General features: G+C 39.9%; 1 protein-coding gene across 1 annotated transcript; it reads left to right on the top strand.

Moving 5' to 3' along the window:
* Window positions 1-232: 232 nt before the first annotated feature.
* LOC140144780 (ketimine reductase mu-crystallin-like) lies at window positions 233-11,450 on the top strand. Its single transcript, XM_072166588.1, has 6 exons — window positions 233-292; window positions 3,089-3,190; window positions 6,937-7,114; window positions 9,529-9,650; window positions 10,354-10,438; window positions 10,982-11,450. The coding sequence occupies exons 1-6, from the start codon at window positions 233-235 to the stop codon at window positions 11,050-11,052; spliced, it is 618 nt and encodes a 205-aa protein (XP_072022689.1). The 3' UTR covers window positions 11,053-11,450.
* Window positions 11,451-11,913: the final 463 nt, after the last annotated feature.

The following is an 11,913-nucleotide window of genomic DNA, read 5'->3' as shown; positions in this document are numbered from 1 at the left end:
AATGCTCACCAGTGAATTATCCTTATTACCCTCCCTCCTCCCTGGCAGGGAATAGGAAATACCTGAGTATAAGTATAAATGCCTTCGAAAATATAAGTTCCGTCGTAAACGTTTAATTATGTGTTCAAAACAACAATATTACAACTCAGCACACATTTATTGCGCTATGCATAATATATTTCTTATATTTCTTTATTCCTGTTTTTTTTATTTCTGAATACCGTGTAAGGTTATGGATAGTGGCCATCTGAATGCAATGAGAACTGCGGCGGCAACAGCAGCAGCTACCAAAGTAAGGTTACCATATTGAGTACAAAATGTATAAATTGGGGACGTTAATTTGGGGAGTGTACAAAATAGGGGAGGGTAAAATTGGGGATGGTAAAATATCTTTCACAAGGCGGGAGGCCAATTTGGATCACGGTTTTATTTTTACGCTTTAAAAAGGAGTTCAATATACTATACCTAATCATAATTTCCTTGTTTGCTATGCGCTAGCAGCATCGTATTTTAAAATCATTAAATGTTTCAAAAGTTGCCTTCTCTCAGGGGCAAATGATATACAGTCATGGACAAAAGTTTGGAATATTTTTTATTTTTTTGCATAACCCGTTTTTTAAGTGCAGGTTTCTTACCATCAATGACCCGCCAGCCATGCAAAATGGATCACGAGTGTCTGGCAAGGTCTTAGGTACCATTCCATATCACACATTACCTAATGTACAACAATGGCTTCTTATGCCTGACCAATGAACCATCGGGCATCCTTTTCGCACTTATTTTAGCGATATGATTCATAAGGTTACATTGGCTTTCGCATTGCAGTCTGAAGAAACCAGCTTTACTTTGTTGCATCTGTCTGTTGTATACAATATTTCTGATCATAGGGTACGAGTTGAGCGCAAATTTATACGCCCGCGTCATTGACTTACGTAATTGCGGCTACAAACAGAAGGATATTGGTGCTGCTTTAGGAATTACATAAAATGCAGTTTTTAAAATTTTGAAGAGACGTCGAGAGACCGGAACTACTACACCTAGACCAAGGTCAGGTCGGCCCCGAAAAACAACCGCCAGGGAAGACCGATCTCTCCTGAGACTTTGTCGCAATGGCCGCACGAAGTCTGCATCTCGGCTACGAACAGAATGGCTGAGGTCCATAAACGCGCCTGTTACCAGGAAACTTGTGAACAATAGACTGGTTAGTGCCGGTTTTCGCGCAAGACGACTAATAAGAAAGGCGATACATCTGCAAATACATCGGTATGCGCGCTTGCTTTGGTCACAGGGACATAGGAACTTGACAGTAGGCCACTGGCATAATGTGCTCTTCAGTGAAGAGGCCCGGTTCCTCCTCTATCTACAGACAATATGACCGATTCAATGTCCCAAGACAGGTTGGTCAAGCTCTGCTTGAGGACTGAATCCTTCCTAGAGTCCAAGGAGATGGTGGTGGAATCGCAGTACGGGGGGCATTTCACAGTAGGTCGAAATCACACCTCTACATGCTAGAAGGACACATGAACCAGGACCGATACCTGTATGTTCTCTTGATACAGTTATGCTTCAGTTTGTAAGAAGAGACTTCGGGAACAATTTCGTGTTCCAAGATGACAACACCACGGCGCACAGAGCCCTACGCGTGAGGGAATTTCTTGAAAATGTAGAATGTATAACATCTGGACTGCTCGGCTTTGAGCCCGGATATGAACCCTATAGAGAACTTTTGGACAGAAGTGTCCCGCAGGATAGGTAGCATGGACAACCAACCAATCACCCTGCAGGAACTTAGACACGCCCTCATTGCTTGCTGGCGAGATATTCCACAAGGGACCTCGACAAACTTGGTCGAGGGAATGTCATGTCGCGGAAATAACCTTGAGCTGGCAAGGGGTGGACACACCAAATATTGAGATGTGTTTTCCCAAGCAAGAGACTTATCTGAACATGTCACAATGCGAGTTTAAGTTTTTGTTCAAACAATAAAGTTTGCTAGTGTCTTTAATTTCATGTTGTGATACAAAGAGACCGCCAAAAAGTGTTCCGATTGTGTGATCCTTCCATTGTAATGCGCTTCCTCGGGTAATTCTTTTTTTAATTGACAAACTGTGTGATGTAAACATCAAAGGACATTCATATCTTTCAATTAAATTCAACTGAGCACTACTCCAGAACAATAAATTTGTTCCTAATATGATTGAAAACTGCATTTGATACAGAATTCTAAATATTCCAGACTTTTGTCCATGACTGTATTACAGTTAGGCTAATAAACTGGCCTCAAAAAGAAACTTATAATTTTTCACAAGGTCATATCTTAAACTTCTCTGCATAAAATGAACAAAAATTGCACACAGGATTACTTCAATACTCTACTCTAAACACAGGTCAGTAACGAAGCAGTTGTCCAACTGACACAACAGTAAAATGCACTGACACGGAACAGCTTCCGGGACCACATTCACAGGCGAATAATTGGAACCCAAGAAAAGAAATCTGTTGGGATGTGAATTTTGATCCAGAAAGGTGTTCCATGTCAGTGCATTTTGTTGTTGTGTCAGTTGGACAACTGCTTGGTTACTGACATGTGTTTAGAGTAGAGTATTGAAGTAATCTTGTGTGCAATTTTTGTTCATTTTTATGGAGAGGATTGTAAGATATGACCTTGTGAAAAATTATAAGTTTCTTTTTGAGGCCAGTTTACTATTATAATAACGTTTGCCTTTTGTTGAGTGTCAGTAGGCCTCCTACTCAGTACTCATTCTGCAGGCAGCAAATACCTTAAAAAGAAGATGCAGTATCGTCTTTTTTTTCGTCTTCAGCCTATGTCGCTCATATGAACCTGAGATGAATATACACTGCGCTTCCGATCCCTGTTGGTATATTCGTCTCAGATATGAACTAGTGTTTTGTAAGTTACGTTAAACACCAATCGTACGATTTCGGGTCTAATTGACCCGAAACGGGCCATTCGGTACAGAAATTGATCGTCATGCGTCATAATAGCTCACAATGGCGGATTTGTTGTAGTGCTTGGATATGGAGTTCGTGAGCTCTCTAATCAATGTCTTTGCATATTACATTACAGTTGTTAGCCCCTGATAACAGCAGCATCTTGGCCATCATCGGCGCTGGTAAACAAGGTATAGCTCACGTGCAAGCTCTTCGTCATGTTGGCCAATTTAAGCAGGTAAGATATGTCTTACATGCCAATACAATGCCCAAGGATCACACCATAAAATTAAATGTGATTAAATAAAGTTCTTTTAAATCCGGATGGCACACCTCTCTGTACGATCCAGTCGGAATCAAGCTGTGCTGGATAGTGGGCACTGAACTTTCGCAATTGGATTTTTCGGTCAATTCCATAGACCTGAGATGTCGTCATTTGACGTCACGTCGATGTGCAGGTTATAGGATTTACCATAAAGGTCAATCAATGGACTTGTTCAATCAAGGGCGGAACTTCAGCGACTGAGGAGTTGCGTCCTCTTTTTCTAGGGTCAGTGGCTCTAGTCTAGAGGGCTCCGATTAAGAGCATATTTATTAAGAGCCACTGACCAAGCAGGCGGTACAGGACACGATATGTACACATTTTGAATTCGCCATTGGTTAAACGTGAAAATACAAAGCCAAATATTTTAGGAATGTGGTATGTTGTGACAAAACTTAGTCCAATGGAGTTCGAAAATGAGCTCCTGTGTAAGTATTTTGTTTAATAATAATAATAATAATAAAATGACACCTATTAAGCGCCTTATCAAACAGGTCAAAGCGCTGTACAAGAAATGACTTAATGATACTATCTTAATCTAAAATCTTACGCTACCATCTTACGTTACAATCATAAAACACTCATACAGTGAAGCAAAATATACATTATTAAAAACATAACAAGAAAACCAGGAAACTACGCAAGGCGGAGAACTTAGTATTTTGGAAATAGGTGGAATTTGAGAGATTTCTTGAAACTTTGTATGGTGGTACATTGACGAAAGTGAGCAGGAAGATGGTTCCAGAGACGCGGAGCAGCTGCATGGAAAGCTTTGTCACCAGCAGCCCGGCTGGTACGAGGGACGTTGAGAAGATGTGCGTCGTCACCTGATCTTAAGTTAGATCTGCGCGGGATGTACTGACTAAGGAGGTCGGCCAAGTCAGCTGGAAGATGTTCGTTGAAGCTTTTGAAAGCGAATAACATGAGTTTGAATATAATCCGGGCATTAACTGGTAACCAGTGGAGCTCTCTGAGGAGTGGCGCGGATGGTTCCCTTCTGTTGGATCTGAAGACAATACTTGCCGCCCTGTTCTGTAAAGTTTGCAACTTCTTCATGTCTTTCGCTGATATGCCATAGAGTGATGAGTTAGCATAATCTAAGCGTGACAAAATCAGTGACCGGACGAGGTGATGGCAACTATCAATTGTGATAAAGCGACATATTCTGTAAATGTTCCGGAGGTGAAAATTGACTGTTTTGATGGTGGATTTTACATTATCAAACCACAACAATATTATGTGGGGAATATTTGTACTTAGTTTTGGTATCACTGGATAGAGGATACCTACAGCTATACATTGGTATCAAATATATTTGTATATGACATGTAATATAGAAGCTTATAGAAAATTCGGGGTTTCCCGCTGTACAATACTATAGATCAACATGATTTGTACAACTAAGTATACGATTCGTCTCTCTGCCGAATTCATTTATCGCACTTAGGCGCGATTCGTCCAAATCAAAATTTCAATAACTACGTCAGTGAGTAAGATTTACCATTAATTTTTGGTGCAAATAAAAGATAATCTGAAACATAATAATAAGCATACAAAAACTCAATTTGCTCAAAATTCTCGATTCGTCACTCTGCCGAATTCATATCGATATGATAATTGATGTCATGTTTCCGGAGAATGTTACCAATTTCACAAGTGTACATTGTAAAGAAGGGTGGCCCAACAACTGAGCCTTGTGGGATCCCAAAGCGAAGGGCTTAATTTGTAGATCCTGTGTCCCCTACACAGACACGAAACGATCGATTCTGAAGGTAAGAACTGATTAAATCGAGAGCCGCGCCATGAATGCCAAAGGTGATACGAAAACGATTCAACAGGATGAGATGGTCGACCGTATCAAATGCGGCGGAAAGATCCAGTAACACGACCGCAACGGCCATGTTTTCATCAATGGCTCTCAAAAGGTCAGTTCTTACTCTCAGAAGTGCCGTTTCAGTACTGTGTAGTTCCCTATATGCAGACTGCATACGTTCTTGAAGATCATGGTGCTTAAGATGGTCTTTTATCTGGGCGCACATAATTTTTTCCATGATCTTGGACACATAGCTGATATTAGAGATGGGACGGTAGTTTTTCAGAATTTGTTTGTCCAGGGTGGATTTCTTTAAAATAGGAGTCACTACCGCCTCGCGTAGTTTTGTTGGGAAAACGCCACTGCTGAAGGACTTGTTGATAATGTCAGTCAGTGGTTTAGCAAGCACGTCAACAGTTTCCTTAAACAATAATATAGGCATGGTATCCAGAATACAAGATTTGTTTGCAATAATTTAATAATTATAGACACATCTTCTGCTGTAACACAGTGAAAAACAGAGAGAGAAGCACTACTCGCTGGACAACGTTCAATGTCATGGTCATTTTGATCAGAAACAGCTATTTCATCAAGGTTCTGACGAATCTTATCAACCTTGTCATTGAAGAACGTTGCAAAAGAGCAGCACATCTCTGTAACAGAACTACAATCAGGGTATTGTTTATCACTGTTGTTCAGCAACTTATTCAAAGTTTGATACATATTCTTATTATTTGAACCATCAAGTTTTTCTTTATAATAATCTTCTTTGGCACGATTTATAAGTCTATTTGTAAATTTTGTTTGTTCAACATAAGTATCAAGATCGTCCTTGCTTTTACTCTTTAAAGGGGCATTTCGTGATCCACAGCCTCATCCCCCACTTTTCCCAAAAAAGTTGAGATTTTTACACCACTGGATACCTCTGGCTACATAATGTTTATGTACCAAATATTTCTTGCAGATTAATTCGTTTAGCAAAAATATCGCCAAATTTGAATTACAACACATTGTCTATGGAGCAGTGTAATACACATAACTCGCAAACGCAAAATCGGAATCAACTGAAATTTTGGAAATAAGCTTTTTTCGTGGATATCTACTGAAAAATGTCATAAAAAGAGGATGCTAGGATCACGAAATCCTCCTTTAACCATTTCCTTTCATACCTTCTTCGTTCACGCCTAGCGTGATTTATGTCTTCATTGAACCACGGAGATCGGGACCTGACTCTACGCGAGCGCTGTTGAGAAGGTGCATGAAAATCCAACACACCAAGTATTGAGGAGTCAAATTGCTCAAGCATCCCGTCAACCGAGCTCCCACTTAAGTCGAGATCACCGAACTTCAAAGAAAGATCTGCTAAAAAAAAGCCAACGTATCTATGTTTTTGATATTTCTTAAGGTACAAGTGATCTTAATTGGCTCAGGTTTTTCACTGTTAATCAAACAACTGATCAAAAAATGGTCTGAGCCTAGGCTTGGCAGAACTTTAGAGTTTGAAACCAAATTGTCCTCGGGACGGGAAATTAGAAGGTCTAAGGTATGACCTGCTATGTGCGTAGGTTCCCGTATGCGTTGGTGAAAGCCATTTGCTGATAAGGTTTCAATGAGGCGAGCAGTACCAGGGTGAGATGATTCGTCCACATGGACATTCAAATCTCCCAACACAATTGTCTTGATTGGAGAAAGGCTGATCTCATTTAGGAATGTCTCAAACTCTACAAGAAATTGACTTAATTTCAGGCCATTTACTTTTGACGGAGTTGTTTCTTCGATTTTGAAAAAAAAAGTACCCAATCTATGAATGCAATATTTAGTATGTTTGTTTCCACATTTCCGTCAATAGGTTCGTGTATGGAGCAGAAACTATCAAAATGCAAAAGACTTTGCTAATGTACATGATTGCGTACCTTGTGAGACTGTGGAAGAGGCTGTCATGAATGCTGACGTCATCGTCACAGCCACGCATTCCAAGACACCGATACTTGCTGCCAGATGGGTTAAGAAGGGCGCACTAGTTAATTGTAATTATTGTTCATTTAATTATGCATTGCGCCTTAGGGCCGTCCGTTCGTAATTACGAACACACGGCATGCTACCGTATAGGCTGAATTTATACTCGATCGCTTTTGCAGAAAAGCGATTCTGACGCTCAGAGCGTCAAGCCGTTTTCAAAGCGTCAAGCCGATCAATCGTTATCGCTGAAGCAAAAACGTCGCTTTTGCAAGTTGAAGAAATCTCAACTTCCGAGCGATGACGCTTGACACGTGAATGCGCTATGCATCAACCAAAGTTCCAACCAACTGGATCTATTATTTTGCCAATTCATTTACCTTTCTCGATTATTAACTTTCGGTGGTGAATTAATTCAAAGCAATAATTATTGACAGCAATGGATGTTCTAAAAATGTATTTTGCGTAGGCTTTTGAATATTTTAATTGTCGTCTGCAATCGCTATCGCTGTGATAAGTATAAATGCAAAAGCGACGAGAGATGCATTGCAAAATTCGGCGATTACCCGTCGCTTTTCAAAAGCGGTGCACCGCAATCGCCCGGCGATCGAGTATTTCTCACACACCAAATTCGGCGATTACCCGTCGCTTTTCAAAAGCGGTGCATCGCAATCGCCCGGCGATCGAGTATAAATTCAGTATAACTCACACACTCACACCTATAATTACAGACTGTAACAATAAAAATGATACAATTGCAATTTCGCTTCTTTTTAGAAAAAATAAAGAGATCATGGCAACAATATTATATGCAGTGGACTCAGTTACATCTTGGTTAGCAAAAATTTTACTTGGTTTCTTTACTGTTTCGTACTCAAACGTTGGGGCTCAATTAACTTAATCGTCCAGAACGAGTTGACTTTCATTATTAGCAATTGCATTTTGGCTGTTCAGAAAAGAATAAAAGGAGCCACGGAGTAAATGTGATGTGCAGTAGAATCACTAATATCTTGGCTAACAGATAAAAAAAAATACTTGATTTCTTTCCTAACGCAACCGCTATGCCCGATTTTACTTAATCGCCCGAGTTGGGCCAAAAATTTAAAATGCTCCATTAAAAATGCGTAAGATAAGTTTTGTCTCATTTGTGTCTTTTAAAGCCATATTATAACATTTTCGTACAAAATAGATTAGCATTTCTTTGCCATAAAATGTTAGTTTTTACTGTCAGATATATCCCCTTTTATTTTTGAGCCGAACAACTACGGCAGAGCAAAGAAAATTGGAATTTACTACCAGCGCATATGTCGCCAATACGTACCACTCATTCGGTCATGTTATGGTGCGGCCCGTTGTTGTGTAGATCACCGTCGCGCACGCCGTGTACGTACTGTGTGTTATGAACATCGTGTATGCGTTCGACTTATAATTCCATCGTAATAATAAAAGCTAATAAAGCGCTGATTCAGGCGTTTTATTCAAAATCTCGGATTTTGACAAAACTACAGCACCTAAAGTCTTGATTTTTTCAGGGTATATTGGTTTAATAAAGTACAATATAATCGTGTAAAAAATTAATTTTAAAAAATCAGTGAGGGCGTCCTCCTCAGCAAATGTTATAATATGGCTTTAAGTGATGGCTGCTCTACTCTCTCCCAGGTGGCTGCCTCTCCTGTGCCACTGCTCTTCCTTATCAAGAATCACTGCGTCCTCGGTGTCAATATTATGACCGGTGTCTTTGTGGAGGTACACGGCTGAGTTGTGGGTCTCGTTTGAACTGGCCCTCCTGTGCCCGGGGGGGGTTCTCGAAAAAAAAATTTTTACGGGGATGTGCCACGCAGACTTTCGGATGCTGACTTTCTCTATACCTAATTTTTGCTGTTTTTGCCACCCATCAGTATACCAATTTTTCACAAAAAACACCCAAAATGCACCCAAATGTGCCCTAATTGGGCACTTTTAGGGGCACATTTTCCCAAATGCGCCCAATTGGGCGCATTGGTCTCCACTGAAAACCCACCCATCGATATACCAAAATTGCTGAAAAGGTACCCCAAAACCGTGGCACATCCCCGTATACCTTCAACCAGGGAGAACCCCCTCCGGGCTCCTGTGTTGGTTGAGTCTTGCTTTCAAAGCTTGCTTTGTTTCACCAACATATATAGACAACAGCGTCATTCATACTAATCCGTACACTAAGTTTGAGCGTTTTTCTTTAGATTGATTTTCTTTGACTTGTACGAGCCCGCCTCCTTAGAGCTCGCCACGTATCCCCAATACATTTGGGTGTATTCCTAATACATTTTTCCTGATGCATTTGGGTGTATTCCTAATACAGTTGTGTGTATTCCTAATACATTTGGGTGCATTCCTAATACATTTGGGTGTATGTCTAATACATTTGGGTATATTGCTTTTACATTTGGGTGTATTCCTAATTATGTGCTTGCATTGTTTTTCTATTAATTGGTTGGTTTGTTTATAGGTGTTGGTGCAGTTGTCGAAGATTGGCAGGAACTGGACCCAGACCTTATGAAAATGGCGGATGTTTATGTTGATACTAAAGAAGAAGCGCTCAAAGGATCAGGCGATATTATCCTGTCGGGAGTGAGTGTATTAGTTTTTTTTAGAATGATAGTATTGAAGTCAACCCCACCTTGTCCGGTAGAGTATTTTGGCTCATTAATAGCATGTTTGAATATATGTGACCTGTCACGGCGAATGAGCCGTAAATTCCTCCCCGGTCAAAATTGTTTTATTTCGTGTTTAGCAAATATATATCATAAGCTTTAAAATGGTATATTATTTGACTTCAAACGATATCCAGTAGCGAGGTTATGGTTTGTTGAGCATTGCTCCTTCAGTAAAAAGGTACATTATTTTGGTGCTACACTATATCTCTTTTTCTACATTGCCGGTATTAAATATCAAATGGTCATAATTGGCGGTCACTTCAAATCATCCCCAAGTCAACGAGGTTCAGAAATGTCCTCTCATTGTTAATTGTTGGTCAACCCACCACTTGAACAGGATTTAGCCAAAGCAAACAAAGACTAAAGCTATTTACTATAAGTATAAGCTTATTATCCTCTTCAACAATAGCATTAAAGATTGGTATTTGAATGGACTGAAATGAGACACTTGTAGGACAATTATTAGGTACATTATGAATACAAGCTTAATGCACATTTTGGACTGTAACTCTGAATACAATTTAGGGAGTTTACGGCTCATTCGAGCTGTACGGTCACATATATACATTTAGAATAAAATGAATTGCTTTAATTTTCCCCCGTTGTTTTATGCGAAGGTTGATATCAAAGGTGAAGTTGGCGAACTGATTCTGGGGAATAAGACTGTTGATAGGAATGCTACCATTGTCTTTAAATCTATGGGTGCGTATTTAAATCTAAAAGAGGAAGCCCCACCAGAGCGGTTCTTCTGGGGTGAACCAAACCTGCCTGGTTATCAAATTAATCAGTGACAATGTTATCTCTGAATTTGACAGGTGCTAATTGATGCAACTCATCAATACGCGGATTTATGGTTTCTCTACCGTAAGTCAATTTGTGCCGAAATTCCTTCCCACAATGCAATATGCGTATTGCATAACAAAGGAGATGGATTAACCTCTGAACTGTATCTATTGTTATGCAAAACGCTTATTGCATTGTGGGAAGGAATTTCGGTACAAATTTACTTCCGGTAGAGAAACCCTACATCCGCGTATTAGCATTTGTCAAATTCAGAGATTGTCACTGATTAATTTGATAACCAGGCAGGTTTAGTTCACCCCAGAAGAGTTGTATTGGCGGGGTGAATAATAATAATGCTGCAAGTAATCAAGTATACAGCATTCCTTTTGATTACCATACCATGGTTATCAGTACTTATATTTTAAATAAAAACGATGATTTATTGTTCTCTTTCAATTTTAGGCATGGCCGTTGAAGATGTCGCCTGTTCTAAACTGATATACGATAAAAGTCTCACCAAACCAAGTCTGTGAAGTAGGAGAGAAGGGGGGAGTATCCTTCTGTGACATCAGTGGCACATAACTATACCTTAAAGCCATAATGTGTGATTTGCTCACAACGCCCTCAATTTTTTCGAATTTCTACTTTTTGCACCATTGTAATGGCCATTGGTGTACATCAATGCCCTGTGAAAGACTAAGCCTGAAGTGCTTTAATTACAGTAAAATTTAACATTTATAATAAAACCGGGTATCCCGGTTTTATTCTGAGCTCACCGATCGAGTGCTGAATAAATACGTCGCCTGCGTGTGTATATTGAATCATTGAATAAGTGACGTACCGTATAAACTGTATGCATAATGATAAATAATACGATTGGACGAGATTATACACGCATTATAGGCGCTGTGCGTAAACTGTGTGTTTATCGCCATTTCGTCTAAATACGTCTTGTTTGAATCCCGTCAGCTGCGTGAAGCTCCCGATAAGGCGACAAAAAAGAAAACCCTGTTCTACGGACCCGACCGCCCCAGATTTCGAAGAAATTGGGGAAAAAATTGGGGGTCATTTCCAAAAAAAATAAATAAATAAATAAGGCCGACCGACCGACCCTACTTGAAAGGTCCGTCCGCCCGTAAAACAGGGTTCCTTTTTTTCGTCGCCTAATCATGATAATTATAATCGGCGAGCTAAATACACGCATTGTAGGCGCTGGAGTGAAATACCAGTTTCCTTCGTTTTACCTCATTTGTTTGGCTCGAAATTAAAAGGGGCATTTGCGATCAGTAGCTATCAGTGAAAACCGTGTTGCCGAAATGAGCAAGAACTAGCTATGTCCACAATTGGACGGTTAATTCTGCCCTCCATAATATAATGTATAAGTGACTTTGGAG

This window comes from Amphiura filiformis, chromosome 2 (genome assembly GCF_039555335.1).
Source record: "Amphiura filiformis chromosome 2, Afil_fr2py, whole genome shotgun sequence".
Classification (NCBI taxonomy): domain Eukaryota; kingdom Metazoa; phylum Echinodermata; class Ophiuroidea; order Amphilepidida; family Amphiuridae; genus Amphiura; species Amphiura filiformis.
This window is presented reverse-complemented; position numbering and strand designations above follow the sequence as displayed.

What these genes read in the sequence shown, in the direction of transcription:
- LOC140144780 (XM_072166588.1), top strand. Translation starts at nt 233, where the DNA reads ATGGATAGTGGCCATCTGAATGCAATGAGAACTGCGGCGGCAACAGCA. An exon ending in GAAGGGCGCACTAGTTAATT is followed by an intron (nt 7,115 to 9,528) that starts GTAATTATTGTT and finishes GTTTGTTTATAG; the next exon opens with GTGTTGGTGCAGTTGTCGAA. An exon ending in GCGATATTATCCTGTCGGGA is followed by an intron (nt 9,651 to 10,353) that starts GTGAGTGTATTA and finishes TTTTATGCGAAG; the next exon opens with GTTGATATCAAAGGTGAAGT.